The 16,158-nt window shown below is 44.9% G+C and overlaps 1 protein-coding gene across 1 annotated transcript in view; it reads left to right on the forward strand.

The window, feature by feature from the left end:
- Nucleotides 1-1,854: 1,854 nt before the first annotated feature.
- The window catches only part of LOC147117690 (N-acetyllactosaminide beta-1,6-N-acetylglucosaminyl-transferase-like), a 54,141-nt gene continuing 39,837 nt past the window's right edge, over nt 1,855-16,158 (forward strand). The window contains exons 1-2 of the mRNA XM_085988889.1: nt 1,855-3,168; nt 10,082-10,171. Of these exons, the coding sequence (XP_085845015.1) occupies nt 2,208-3,168; nt 10,082-10,171 (1,051 nt within the window). The 5' untranslated portion in view covers nt 1,855-2,207. The remainder of the gene's footprint in view (nt 3,169-10,081; nt 10,172-16,158) is intronic.

A 16,158-nucleotide genomic window follows, 5' to 3' on the forward strand; every position in this document is an offset into this window, starting at 1 on the left:
ACCCCACAACCATGCCCCCCAAACATGCACCCCTCAACCATGCCCCTCAAACATGCACCCCACAACCATGCCCCCGCAAACATGCACCCCTCAACCATGCCCCTCAAACATGCACCCCACAACCATGCCCCCCAAACATGCACCCCTCAAACATGCCCCTCAAACATGCACCCCACAACCATGCCCCCCAAACATGCACCCCTCAAACATGCCCCCCAAACATGCACCCCTCAACCATGCCCCCCAAACATGCACCCCACAACCATGCCCCCCAAACATGCACCCCTCAAACATGCACCCCTCAACCATGCCCCCCAAACATGCCCCAAACATGCACCCCTCAACCATGCCCCCCAAACATGCCCCAAACATGCACCCCTCAACCATGCCCCCCAAACATGCACCCCTCAACCATGCCCCCCAAACATGTACCCCTCAACCATGCCCCCCAAACATGCACCCCTCAACCATGCCCCTCAACCATGCCCCCCTCAACCATGCCCCTCAACCATGCCCCCCTCAACCATGCCCCTCAACCATGCCCCCCTCAACCATGCCCCTCAACCATGCCCCCCTCAACCATGCCCCTCAACCATGCCCCCCTCAACCATGCCCCCCAAACATGCACCCCTCAACCATGCCCCCCAAACATGCACCCCTCAACCATGCCCCCCAAACATGCACCCCTCAACCATGCCCCTCAACCATGCCCCCCTCAACCATGCCCCTCAACCATGCCCCCCTCAACCATGCCCCTCAACCATGCCCCCCTCAACCATGCCCCCCTCAACCATGCCCCTCAACCATGCCCCCCTCAACCATGCCCCTCAACCATGCCCCCCTCAACCATACCCCCCAAACATGCACCCCTCAACCATACCCCCCAAACATGCACCCCTCAACCATGCCCCTCAAACATGCACCCCTCAACCATGCCCCCCTCAACCATGCCCCCCAAACATGCACCCCTCAACCATGCCCCTCAAACATGCACCCCTCAACCATGCCCCTCAACCATGCCCCCCCCAACCATGCCCCCCCAAACATGCACCCCTCAACCATGCCCCCCCAACCATGCCCCCCAACCATGCCCCCCCCAACCATGCCCCCCCAAAACATGCACCCCTCAACCATGCCCCCCAACCATGCCCCCCCAACCATGCCCCCCAACCATGCCCCCCCCAACCATGCCCCCCAAACATGCGATCAGCTCTCAATTTATGAAGGGTGAAGGAGGGCGGCCAGCCTGGAGAGCATTGGAATAGTCGAGTCTGGATGTTATTTTAATATTTATTTAAACCCTTACACTAGTAAAAGGCCGCGCGGCTGCTTTTACCGGGTGTAAGGGTTTCGTGGGCATTCGCTGGGCAGTAGTTGGGCAAATGACCCCACTCTGCAGCAGCGAATGTCCATTTCCTACGGATTCCTACGATCTGTCGAGCAGAAACTTGACAGATCGCAAGTTCCGGGTTTTCGCGCGTGTGCATCGCGTGCGGAAACCCGGAACTTGCGGGGCACTTACGACTGCTGTGAGTACACGGTCATAGGCCCCGGAAAATCCGGGCCTAAAAACTGCTTCTCGTCAACAAATATAATTACCAGACCCGCACACATTGAACAGTTTAAAAAACACTGTGGCCATTTCCCCTTCTCAGAACCCCACCTGTTCAGGGGCTGAAACAGGCAGTCTGGTTTTTTTAAGTGGGTGGGCTGTGTTGGCTTTTGCAAAATGTCAACCAGTCTGATTTTCAAAATAGGAGTCAATTTCCCCCACTTTGCTTCTATGTATAACCGTATGAATGCTTTACTTCTATTTTATATAATTTTATAAAACACCAGCATCAAGTCATGATCCCACTTCCGATTTTAGGGGTGGGGAAAAGTGTCCACTTTAAAAGTAACCAGCAGGTTAAATGATAGTTACCTCTGCACAAGTGTGTTTGGCTCCCGGAGTGGAAAGTGTTAAACTCTTAGAACTAGAAAGTAATGCGCTGTTCACTTACAGTGTGCTACAGTCTGTGCTGGGTGAGTGGGGCTCGCAGCTGCAGTGGGAAGAGTCGGCCTGAGACTCGCCTGGTGCGGGTCATTGGAGCGTCCCCTCCCGACCCAGGTCCGTCCAAATGCAGAAGAAACAGAAGTATAGAGGGGGCTCCTTTGCCGTCCATCGCCGCTTGGGCAGCAGCTGAAAAAGAGGGGGACTTTGAGGAATGGAGGTGAGACAGAGCATCCATGCCGCTTTCTTTACGCTGCTGTTGTTCGTTGTTGTGAGTTTCTACTGGTTTTATCGGATTCAGTCCAGCCGGAATTGGGAGAAATCCACGAATCCCACCAGACTCTCGCAAAGGGAGGGGTCTGGCTGGAAACCTATTTGCGACCCCTTCTTTCAAGGGAAGAAAGTGTTCCTTTGGAAAGGGAAGCCCCCGGCGGCTCTCCGGCTGAGCGATGGTTCGGAGCCCGAGTACTGCAGCGAGTTAGTGGCGCTGCTCCACTCTTCCAGAAGCTCGCTGAGCGCCGAGGAAATCAACTTCCCTCTGGCCTTCATCATCACCCTGCACAAGGAGTTCGAGACCTTCGAGAGTCTCTTCAGGGCCATTTACCGACCTCACAACCTCTACTGCATCCATGTGGACGAGAAGTCCCCCGGGCATTTCCAAAGGCAACTGCAGCAGCTACAGGGCTGCTTCCGAAATGTCTTCCTTGCCTCCAGGATGGAGCCCATCATCTACGGAGGGATGTCACGGGTGGAAGCGGACATCAGCTGCCTGACAGATCTCCTCAAGCTAAAGTCCAAGTGGAAGTATGTCCTTAACCTCTGCGGTCAGGATTACCCTCTGAAAACCAACCTGGAGATCATTCGTTACCTCAAAACCTTTAAAGGGAAGAACATTACCCCAGGCATTTTGCCTCCAGAACATGCCAAACTCCGCACCAAGTTTGTGTACAAGCAAGTTCTATCTGCCAGCAATTCCTATGTAATCAGAACTAAGAAGCATAAATCCTCTCCTCCCCATAACTTAACCATTTACTTTGGGTCTGCATATTATGCTTTGACAGCGGAATTCGTAGAATTTATTTTGAAAGACCAACGAGCCTTGGATTTGTTAAACTGGTCAAAAGACACATACAGTCCTGATGAACACTACTGGGTAACATTAAACAGGATACCAGGTATGTGCAACATCTGCATTTTCTACAAAAAAATTAGTGGGATTGAACTATGGGTTAGATTTCGCCTTTCGCCTCCTGAGAAGTGATTTCAAATCCAGGCCAGACTGATGGGATGAAAGTCTCCATGAGTGTTAGCCGTGGTTCAGTGGTAGCCCTCTAGCCTCTGAGTCAGAAGATTGTGGGTTAAATCCCACTCCAGAGATTTGAGCATAATCTAGACTACAGTGCAGTACTGAGGGAATACTGCGCTGTCGGAGGTGTCATCTTTCAGATGTGACGTTAAACCGAGGTCCAGTCTGCCCTCTCAGGTGGACATAAAAGAGCCCATGGCACTATTTCAAAGAAGAGCAGGGACGTTCTCTCCGGTGTCTTGGCCAATATTTATCCCTCAACCATCATCACTAAAAGACAGATTATCTGGTCATTATCATATGGCTGTTTGTGGGAGCTTGGTGTGAACATAAGAACATAAGAAGTAGGAGCAGGAGTAGGCCATTCGGCCCTTCGAGCCTGCTCCGCCATTCAGTAAGATCATGGCTGATCTTCTACCTCATCTCCTGCACTATCACCATATCCCTTGATTCCCTTAATATTCATAAAACTATCAATCTCTTTTGTGAATATACTCAACAACTGAAGCCTCCACAGTCCTCTGGGGTAGAGAATTCCAAAGATTCACCACCCTCTGAGTGAAGACATTTCTCCTCATCTCAGTCCTAAATGGCCAACCTCTTATTCTGAGACTGTGATTCCTATCCCTGGTTCTAGACTCCCCAACCAGGGAAACATCCTCCCTGCATCTACCCTGTCAAGTCCTGTAAGAATTTTGTATTTTTCAATGCGATCACCTCTCATTCTTCTAAACTCTAGAGAATATATGCCTAGTCTACTCAATCTCTCCTCCTAGGACAATCCTCCCATCCCAGGAACCAGTCTGGTGAACCTTCATTGCACTCCCTCTATGTCTTCTTCGTGAAGACAGACACAAAGTATTTGTTTAATTTCTCTGCCATTTCCTTATTCCCCATTATAATTTCTCCTGCCTCAGCCTGTAAAGGACCCACATTTATTTTTGCTAATCTTTTCCTTTTTACATACCTATAGAAGCTTTTACAGTCTGTTTTTTATGTCTCTCGCTAGTTTACACTCATTCTATTTTCTCTTTCTTTATCAATTTCTTGGTCCTCCTTTGCTGAATTCTAAAATCCTCCCAATCCTCAGGCTTACTGCTTTTTTTGGCAACATTATAAGCCTCTTCCTTTGATCTAAATCTTTAACTTCTCTAGTTAGCCACGGTTGGTACACTTTTCCAGTGGGGTTTTTGTGCCTTAAAGGAATGTATATTTGTTGTAAATTATGTATTAATTCTTTAAATGCTAGCCATTGCTTGTCTGTTGTCATACCTTTTAATGTTGCTTCCCAATCTACCATAGCCAACTCGTCCCTCATACCTATGTAGTTTGCTTTGTTTAGATTTAAGACCCTAGTTTCGGATTTAACTAGTACGATAGCAAAATACTGCAGATGCTGGAAATCCAAAGGGGGGAGGTATAGGGGCAGGTGTTACATCTCCTGCGCTTGCACAGGAAGGTGCCAGGCGAAGGGGAAGGGCTGTTTGGGGTGATGGAGGAGTGGACTAGGGTGTCTCGGAGGGAGCGGCCCCTATGGAATGCTGAAAGGGGAGGGGAAGATGCGTTTGGTGGTGGGATCACTTTGGAGGTAGCGGAAATGGCGGAGGATGATCCGTTGAATGTGGAGGCTGGTGGGGTGAAAGGTGAGGACAAGGGGAACCCTATCGTTGTTCTGGGAGGGAGGGGCAGGGGTGAGGGCAGAAGTGCGGGAAATAGAACGGACACGGTCGAGTGCCGTGTCAACCACGGTAGAGGGGAATCCTCGGTTGCGGAAAAAGGAAGACATGTCGGATTGGGTGACCGCTTAGCGGAACACCTCCGTTCAGTCCGTAAGGGTGACCCCGAGCTTCCGGTCGCCTGTCATTTTAATTCACCACTCCATTCCCACTCGAACCTCATCGTCCTTGGCCTCTTGCATTGTTCCACGGAAGCTCAACGTAAACTCGAGGAACAGCACCTCATCTTCCGATTAGGCACTTTGCAGCCTTCCGGATGAAATATCGAGTTCAACAATTTCAGATCATAACCTTGGCCCCTATTACTTTTTTACTTATAATTTTTTCCACCCCTTTGTTTTGGGTCTTCCTTCCCCCCCCCCCCCCCCCCCTTTCCTTTTGTTTCTCTCTCCCACCTGGCAGTTGTCTCCTATCCTGTCAGTACACTTCACACCTAATCTCAGCTGTCTTTTTTCTCCACTGGCCTATTACCATCTCGTCTGGTTTCGAATACCTTTTATTGTCTCTTTCTTTTACTTCTTTTGTTCGATCACAGCCCTGCCTTCGATCTATTTTATTTTATTTCCAGTTTTGAAGAAGGGTTTCAACCCGAAATGTCAACTCAAATTTCTCTCCACGGATGTTGCCTGACCTGCTGAGTTTTTCCAGCAATTTCTGTTGTTATTTTGGATTTAACTAAATCACTTTCAAACTCAATATAAAATTCTTCATGGTCACTCTTCCCTAAAAGTCCCTTTACTACAGGGTTATTAATTATCCCTTTCTCATTGCACAATACTAGATCTAAAATAGCCTGTTCCCCAGTTGGTTCCTCAAGAAAACAATCTTGCATAAATTCCATTAATTCGTCCTCCACACTATTACTGCAAATTTGGTTTGCTCAGACTACATGTAGATTAAAGTCCCCCATGATCACTACATTATCCTTGTTACATGCGCCTCTAATTTCCTGATTTATACTCTACCCTACATTACAACTACTGTTTGGGGGCCTATAAACAACTCCCACTAATGTTTTCTGCCCCTTGCTGTTTCTTAGTTGCACCCAAACTGATTTTACTTCTTGATTTTCAGAGCTAAGATCCTTTCTCTCTACTGTCTTTATCCCATCCTTTATTATCAGGGCTATCCCTCCTCCATTTCCATTTTGCCTCTCTCTTCTAAAAGTTAAGTATCCTGGAATATTAGTTTCCAACCTTGGCCACTTTGCAACTACATCTCTGTTATGGCTATTAGATCAAACCTGTTAATTACTATCTGCCCTATTAATTCATCTACTTTGTTGCAAATGCTTTGCAACATTCAGATATAGTGCCTTTAGCTTTGACTTATTTCTGATTTTCCCTGTCACCTTAGTCACTGATGCCTTACTACCTTTGTCACTCTCTCTGTCCCCTCCTGACCCACTCTGCTTATTTTTACCCAAAACTCTACTCTGCTCTAGAGCCTTGACATTTCCCTCGCTGCTTTTAAATTTACTCTTTCCTGAATCCTGCCCACCCCCCCACCTTCCTTAGTTTAAAGCACTGTCTACTGCCCTAGTTATTCGGTTCGCCAGGGCACTGGTCCCAGCCTGGTTTAAGCAGAGCCCGTCCCAATGGAACAGCTCCCTCTTTCCCCAGTACTGGTGCTAGTGCCCCATGAATTGAAACCCCTTCCTCTCGCACCACTCTTTGAGCCACGCATTTAAACCTCTAATCTGTTTGTCCCTATACCAATTTGCGTGTGACTCAGGTAACTATTACCTTTGAGGTTCTGCTTTTTAAGTTAGATCCTAGCTCCTCAAACTCCCTCAGCAGAACCTCATTCCTAGTTCTGCCTATGTTGTTGGTTCCTATGTGGACCACGACAACTGGATCCTCCCCCTCCCACTCCAAGTTCTTCTCCAGCCACGAGGAGATGTCTTTAACCCTGGCACTGGGCAGGCAACACAACCTTCAGAGTTCTCGGTCGCGGCTGCAGAGAACCGTATCTATTCTCCTGACTATACTGTCGCCCTGCTACAACTACATTCCCGTTCAGTCCTCCCACTTGAATGGCCTCCTGCACCATGGTGCCATGGTCAGCTTGCTTATCCATCCTGCAGGCTTTTCCCTCATCCACACAGGCAGCAAGAACCTCATACCTGTTGGACAAGGGCACAGGCAGAGGTTCCTCCAGTACTGCACCTTGGGTCCCCTTCCCTGCCTGAGTTGCAGTCACACCCTCCTCTCCCTGACCATGAACTAGACCTGTACCACTACCTAACCTAAGGGGTGAGAGTGTCCAGGTAACTCCTCCCCATCCTGATGCCCCGCAATGTCTGCACCTCAGACTCCAGCTCAAAAACTCTGAGCTGAAGTTCCTCAAGATGCAGGCATTTACTGCAAACACGGTTGTCTGGGATCACACTGCTCTCCACAAACTCCCACATGCTGCAGTTGCGGCACACCGCCTATATGACCTTGATTTATTTAATTAAATTTGTAATTAGGTTACTTAGTTTACAGTGTAGTTTCTTGACTACTTACTTGATCTAGATTAAGTTAAGGGTACTGAAATTAAATATCTACCTGTAACACACAGCACTACAAGTAGTTTCGGCAAAAAGCAACAACTCCTTCCCCCTCTTCTCCGAATTCTCACTCTTTCCAAATTCCCAAATAATTCCCTGTCCAAGTCCACTCCGTTTAATCCCACTCTGTGCAGACCGCATATTGGCTGCTGCATTTCCTACATTACAACAGTGACTACACTTCAAAAGTACTTCATTGGCTGTAAAGCACTTTGGGATGTCCTGAGGTTGTGAAAGGCGCTGTAGAAATGCAAGTCATTCATTCTTTCCTCTGTCTGTTGGCTGTGCAGGGATGCTATGCAAAGTGAGTTTGTGCAGTGTCATTCTAGTTTCTAGTGAGCATGGGCCTACAGTGCAAAACTGTCGGCACTAATCACACTCAAAAGGCCACAGGATGGCTAGTGTGGGAAATGGTGGTGGGGAGAGGAAATGTTACAGTGGTGCAGTAGTGTATGCTGTGAGACTGGTGTATGGATAGGGCTGAGACATGTTGGGCAGATTAAATAGCGCTTTACTCTCTTGATACTGATGCTGGGTGCTTCAGATAAGAATTCTATTCCCAGCACGAACACTCCTCACCTTACTGGCACACAAAAAACAAATAGGTGGGAGTAATGAGAGTCTCAGCAATGGGCTCAGGTGCTTTCATAAACCACAAGGGCCAAGTGCAGTAGGTGCTGTTGCATAAGATCCTCACTGTAGGATTAAACTTGCGAATTTGTAATTGGAATCTAATTCACTGCCGGTTACTGGAATATATTCTGAATGATTTTTATAAGTCATCTAAATCTAGAGTGCTGGGTCAAAGGTAAACAACAGCCAGAACTACATGAGGGAGTTGGCCAAGTTGTTTGGCAGGTTTTTCTACCCCTGTATTGAGTACATTTAAAATCGCCACCTATAGCCGTGTACCCAAAGAACGAAAAAAAGTCCAATAAGTGGAAGAGTCAATTCGAAGTGTGTTCCCGGTGCTCTAGCCAATATTTATCCATCAACCAATATCACTTAAAAACTGATTATTTGGTCATTTTATCTTATTGCTGTTTGTGGGACCTTACTGTGCGCAAATTGGCTGCCACATTTCCTGACATTACAATACACTTCATAAAAACTACTTAATTGGCTGTAAAGTGCTTTGGGATGTCTTGAGGTTGTGATGTCTTGAGGTTATAAATGTAGGTTGATTCTTTTAGCATACATGGATAACTGACTTTAAACTAGCTTGCTTCCGAATCTCTCTATTGGATGGTAAAAATTAACATGGTTGCTGAAGTGTAATTTTGGTCCACAGACTGTGGGTAAGGGTGAGAACATGTTCCATCGATTAGGAAGTAAGATTTCTTTGGATCAGGGTCTGCTGAATAAATAGAATCAATGCAATTTTCACAGCAACCTCCCAAGTTTCAAAAACATACGAGTTCTTGCAATGTGCCTTGTATTCCAGAGGCTTGCTACTCTCTGGGAAAGGAAGAACTGCCAGTCTATTCCTACTTGCATAATTTAAACTCGTGTCCCCTGCTGAATCCTCATTCTCTCTAAAATTACTTCTGTCTGGGTGTCCTTTTTATTATGTGCAATGCCTCCTTCTCTAAGATGAGTTTGTAAGTTGCGATTTTGCCTTTTGCCACATTGTGTATCAGTCTTTACCTTTCTCAATGACCATCTATTAATGGAAATAACTCTACAGTAATTGTATACCAGGAGCTTTCTGGGTCCCAGTAGACAGTTAGGTACCACCATAGTCCAGGAGGACCATAATCTGACCAGGTCAAAAATAAATCAAAATCCCTCGATGGGTACACAGTGGGGACCTTCCCAAAAAAATGAACATCAATTGTCCTTCCTATGAATTTGAGAACTTTGGAGACCTATAGCACCAAGCTTCTCCTCCAGTTCCACATCTCAAGCAGTGAGACATTCAAAATGTCTGTTCTTCCTCATCTACTTAGAGTCCAGTAAAGTCCATTCACAATTTTTATTAATAAAACTCCAGCCACACAATTCCATGGAAACTTCAGATTAATGGCTTCTGGCAATCCAATTAAAAAAAATCTAGGTCTTGTTCAGCTAGTTACTGTACTTTACTCTTGTCACAATTTATTTTACATGCTGCTACCAATATACAGCATGAAGGGTCAGCTTTAAGCCAATATGCTTCAATGCTTTATGAAGTGGTTAATGTGTCTGAATATTAATTCATCACCTCAAATTGCTACCATGATGATGACCACCAGTGAGAGTTCTACATGCTTCTTCGAGACACATATTTGGAAGAATAAAATCTATAATTGTACTGCTATTTTTATACTTTAAGTGGAAATTTCACACACACATCATGGCACTTTACAGAAAGTCAAGCGGAAGAAAGAATTTTGCACCACTGCTGTGAAAACTGAGTGAAATGCAAGTTTTTTTTTTTAAAGAGCTATGATTCATTTTCAATATTTTGTAACTGCTGTTATCAGTATTAATGCTAGATGTCCATCCTTCAGGTGTGCCTGGTTCAATGCCATCAGCAGCCTGGGAAGGGAGCTTGCGTGCCATAAAATGGAGTGATCAAAAAGACCATGATGGTTGCCACGGTAATTTATTTAAATTTAAACTTTGAACCTTACTGCACATTGCTTGACTGGGTAAAATTTACATGTATGCATTCTCATATTAACTGTAATAGCAGCTTTATTATTCTTGTATACTGAAGTGTAACTGCATCTGTTGATTGTATTTAAACATTAACTGTCCTGTACGTGTGCTCTAATTCCCTTCTTTGAATTATATTTTTCCACGTTGGTTATGTTATAGAGGTGAGAGCAGCCTTTCTTTTTGGGTCGATGTGCACATGACGCATTCCTTGTGCTTTCCTCCATCTGTTTTCTATTATGAGACAAATAATGTATTTATAAAAAGTAACGGAGTGAGTACTTACATCAAGAGCCATGTCAGAATGCCCAGCAGTTGCAGGGAAATTGTAGTGTTTGTTCTGATCAGATATCCATGTGATGTGTGCCCAAGTGTATTTGTTTTTCCTACTTCTGTTGGCATGAAGTTTTCAATAAGGCTCTTGAACATTGATGTCAGGTGTTATAAATTTATTAAGCATACTGTACATGCAATAGTACTTAAATGTACACTTCTCAGGTACTGTTCCTCCTCCTTCAAATCTGCCATCCTCACTCCTCTCCTCAAAAAAAACAACCCTTGACTCCATCTGTCCTTGCAAACTACCGCCCCACCTCCAAGCTTCCTTTCCTCTCAAGTCCTTGAACATGTTGTCACCTCCCAAATCTGTGCCCATTTACAAATCTAAATGGGGTAGAAGAGCAAAGGAGTACAAATACACAAATCACTAAAAGTAGCAACGCAGGTTAATAAGGCCGTAACAGAAGCAAACCAAGTACTAGGGTTTATTTCTAAAGGGATAGAGTTGAAAAGTACAGAAGTTATGCTAAATTTGTATCAAACTTTGGTTAGACCACACTTGGAGTACTACGTACAATTCTGGTCACCATATTATAAAAAGGATATAGAGGCACTGGAGAGGGTGCAGAGAAGATTTACAAGGATGATACCAGAAATGTGAGGGTATACCTATCAGAAAAGGATGAACAGGCTGGGTCTCTTCTCTCTTGAAAAGAGAAGGCTGAGGGGTGACCTAATAGAGGTCTTTAAAGTTATAAACGGTTTTGATAAAGTAGACAGAGAGAGTGTTGCCACTTGTGGGGAAGAGCAAAACCAGAGGCTATTAATATAAGATAGTCACCAAGAAATCAAATGGGGAGTTCTGAAGAAACTTCTTTACCCAGAGACTGGTGAGAATGTGGAACTTGCTACCACAGGGAGTGGTGGAAGCGAATAGTATCGATGCATTTAAGGGGAAGCTAGATAAGCATATGAGGGAGAAGGGAATAGAGGGTTATGATGACAGTTAGATGAGGAAAGACAGGAGGAGGCTCGAGTGGAGCATAAACGCCGGCATGGACTGGTTGGACCGCATGGCCTGTTTCAGTGCTGTATATCCTATGTAATCTTTCCCGGAACTCCATGTTTGAACCCCTCCAATCAGGTTTCTGCCCCGCCACAGTACTGAAATGGCTCTTATCAAAGTCACAAATGGCATCCTATGTGACTGAGACAAAGGTAAACTATTCCTCCTCGTCCTTCTTGATCTGTCTGCAGCCTTTGACACAGTTGACCACACCATCCTCCTCCACCATCGTCCAGCTGGATAGGACTGCATTTGCCTAGTTCCATTCTTATCTATCTAATCGTAGCCAGAGAATTCCCTGCAATGGCTTCTCTTTCTGCTCCCGCATTGTTACCTCTGGTGTCCCTCAAAGATCTATCCTTGGCCTCCTCCTATTTCTCATCTACATGCTGCTCCTCGGTGACATCATCTGAAAAGACAGCGTCTGTTTCCACATGTACACAGACAACACCCAGCTCTACCTCACCACCACCTCTCTTGACCCCTCCATTGTCACTAAATTACCAGACTGCTTGTCTGACATCCAGTATTGGATGAGCAAAAATTTCCTCCAATTAAATATTGGAAAGACTGAAGCCATTGTCTTCGGTCCCCATCACAAACTCCGTTCTCTTGCTACCGACTCCATCCATTTCCCTGGCAACTGTCTGTGGCTGAGCCAGACTGTTTGCAACCTTGGTGTCATGTTTGACCCTGAGATGAGCTTCCGACCACATATCCATGCCATAACTAAGACCGCCTATTTCCACCTCTGGAACATCGCCCAATTCCATGCCTGCTTCAGCTCATCTGCTGCTAAAACCCTCATCCATGCCTTTGTTACCTCCTAAACTTGACACTTCCAACGCACTTCTGGCTGACCTCCCACAGTCCACCTTCCATAAACTTGAGGTCATCCAAAACTCTGCTGCCCATGTCCTAACTCGCACCAAGTCCTGTTCACCCCTGTGTTCACTGACCTACATTGGCTCCCGGTTAAGCAACATCTCTTTTTTAATAAAAAAATGTTAATCCTTGTTTTCAAATCCCTCCATGGCCTTGCCCATCCCTTTCTCTGTAACTTCCTCCAGCCCCACAACCCTCTGAGATATCTGTGCTCCTCTAATTCTGGCCTCTTGAGTATCCCCGATTTTAATCGCTCCACCATTGGTGGCTGTGCCTTCAGCTGCCTAGGTCCTAAGCTCTGGAATTCCCTCCCTAAACCTCTCTGCCTTTCTACCTCTCTCTTTTCTCCTTTTAAGACGCTCCTTTAAAAACTACCTCTTTGACCAAGCTTTTGGTCATCTGCCCTAATATCTCCTTGTGTGGTCCAGTGTCAAATCTTGTTTTATAATGCTCCTGTGAAGTGCCTTGGGACGTTTTATTACATTAATGGTGCTTAAATACAAGTTATTATTGTTAATAAGGGTAGTACTTACAACCACACCTAAATGATGATTGGTTGGGGATTCAAATGTGTTACAGTTCTGAGCTCAGTATCTAGGGCCTTTATGAATCCAAATACTCATTACAAACGGACAGTTTTTATACATTTCTCTTACTCCCTCTACGTGACAGTTTATACAATTCTACATTGCGTAACTATATAAAAGTTTAATATGCAACTCCATATAAGGAGAATTTAATTGACATCCCTTATCAATAACTTTTATTTTCCTTACTTAACAAGCTCATAATTCATCGAGCTAACCAGTATAACTCCTTTATCTTTTTATCCTATCGATAGTTTAATTCTTGTTCCATATAATTGTTATTCTACCAAATGAAACCTTTAATTATAAGCCTGTCCTTGTTTCTGTATCGTTGGTGCCAATTAAAAAGGATGCTTTGCAGGTCTAACAGTTTTCCCACACTGCTATAACCAGTATGCAATCGCATCTCTTTAATTAAGTCTCATAACTTAATCCTGAAACTGCCCATTGCTGCAGGGTCAGTCCTGGCCCAATAGTCCAGTGGTACTTTAAATTGACTTGTAATTCCTTGCTTAACAGGCAAAGGCTAAAGATTGACGAATTAACCCTTTCCTTACACGTCAATGCACATTCATACAAATGTGTTCATTCACCAGATGGCTTCTACCTTTTTCATCTTTTCTTCAGAAACATTAATGTATTCACGATTTAAAAAAAAATGAAAATGGGTCAAAGCATCATGCGTGCACGTGTTCCTTTTCTGAAGTCTTCCCTGGTTTAGAACTGTATCCATTTTCCAGGATCTGTTCCCCTTAGAAATTGTGCAACAGTACTCCAGGTTAATGGAAAATACCTCTCTGACACCATTTCCTGGTGACTACTAGCAAGTGATAAACCGTAACTAATTCTGTTCTGAAAACCTATTATCTAATGACTCCTGATAAAGTTGAATGCATCGATGTTCTGCAAAGCACAGCATTGCCTGACTGATAATAAACCCAGGAAGTATAAAAAAGAGAGATGGGTTTGACGGGGGAGGGGGAAGAGAGAGACTGAGAAAATGGGACAGTGTTTTCCAAAGGCGTAACCACATAGAGATCAGGGGCCCAATTCTGTGATTTGGAGATGGGGACATATCCCATGTCAAAAAGTGTGTCAGTCAGATTTGGGTGGGAGGGGTGGGGTTGGAGAGGTGGAAGGAAAGGGGAGCACTTTCCCGTGCTAGTGTTTGCACCTATGCTGTGTCCTTTTAGTGATTAAAGTAACCAAACTCACTAATAACCAGTTGAATTTGAGGATTTGATTAAATGTGTCTGTTTGTCTCTGAAATTCAAGTCTGCTAAAGTCAGCATTTGGGGACTGCAATCTACCAAACAACATAACCATACTTTCTTTTGTGCCACTTTCCTTTGTGCTACCTTTCTTCAAAGCAAAATATTGTTGGTTTTGCTGTAGGAGCCAGTACAGTCAGAGCAACTTTCAACAATTCCAGTCACCTAAGCAATTAAGGTTTCAGTGATCTTAGTCTTATGGGTAGTAAGGCTTCTCCGTGCATTCCATTCCTTTTGTTCCTGGCATCATTCACAAGATTTCTTCAATAATGCTGGTAACTTTATACACGTAACTGAGAAAAATTTGGCTGTTAGACTATTGGAACGGAGTGCCAAACAGATCATAGTAATTCTGTACAGGCAGGGTCTTTAGCACGGGTGACCTCTCAAAAGTAGTTTGACAGCTTTGGGGTCAAAGGGACAGTGTCACCATCTTGGCTTTTACACAGGCTATCCCCTTGGGTTCAGTTAGTGAACACTGCTGTTATCAGACCTCTCACCTTCTATGATCCAGCGTGTCCTTTTCTCTGACCAATATCTAGATCAACAATAGCAAGACCCAGAGATTGTAACAGGAAACATTACGCCGCACACTAGCTACTGCAGTGTGAAAGGCCATGACTTGGGATGTAAACCAACTGATAATTTACTGTACTTAAATAAAACAGGTAAATGAGCGGTGTAAAACAGTGAATCATACACTTCACTATCCTCTTTGATTTTAAATAGAAAGAAAAAACTTGTCTTTCATGACCTCAGGACGTCCCAAAGTGCTTTACTGGCAATTAAGTACCTTTGAGCTTCAGTCACTGTTGTAATTTAGGAAAGGTAGCAGCCAATTTGCGCACAGCAAGGTCTCACAAACTGTAATGTGATAATGACCAAATAATCTGTTTTAATGATGTTGGTTGAGGGATAAAATTGGCTAGGATACCAGGGTGAACTCCCCTGCTCATCTTAAATAATGCTATGGTATCATTTACATCCACCTGAGAGGGCAGACGGGGCCTCATTTAACACCTCACCTGAATCTCTGACAGTGCAGCACTCCCTCAGGACTGCACTGGAATGCCAGCCTGAATTATGTGTTCACGTCCCTGGAGTGGGGTTTGAACCATTGCCCTTCATGACTCGGGGGCAAGAGTGCTACCACTGAGCCATGGCTGACACCAGCAAAGGAAAGCTATGTGACCATTGGTCAATACCCCATCCATGTTTGTTTCCAGCAATAAAAAAATACAAGTTTAATAATTCAATACAGACAAAAATCCATTTTTTTTGACAGTCTGTCACCATTGCATCTATCTTAAAAGCTTACACTATGGAGATGAAAAGGTTTTGTTTGTTAATATCAGGATAACAATTTCAGTCTCTTGGGGTGTGTGATTATTCAGCTATTCCCTTGTGTTCAAGCTTTGTTTCCTATGGGGTTGTTTCCCAGTTTAAAAGTTTTCATGTCAGTCCTTGCAGCTTAAGGAGAAAATTCAATTGGCTAAAGTATCCACTAGTATCCAGTTTCTTAAAAGGGGCCTGGAATCTTAAAGCAGTTCTCCTGTAACACCTACCTGAGACCTCTGTCTGGTTTATGTGTCAGCTGTGGCTCAGTGGGTAGCACACTTGCCTTTGAGTCAGAAGGTTGTGGGTTCAAGTCGCACTCTAGGGACTTGAGCAGAAAATCTCGGCTGACACTCCAGTGCAGTGCTGAGGGGAGTGCTGCACTGTTGGAGGTGCCGTCTTTCGGATGAGACGATAAACCGAGGCCCTGTCTGCTCTCTCAGGTGGACGTAAAAATTCCATGGCACTATTTCGAAGAAGAGCAGGGGAGTTATCCCCGGTGTCCT

This window comes from Somniosus microcephalus, chromosome 5 (genome assembly GCF_052327205.1).
Source record: "Somniosus microcephalus isolate GS21.2 chromosome 5, FLI_Smic_1.0, whole genome shotgun sequence".
Lineage (NCBI taxonomy): Eukaryota > Metazoa > Chordata > Chondrichthyes > Squaliformes > Somniosidae > Somniosus > Somniosus microcephalus.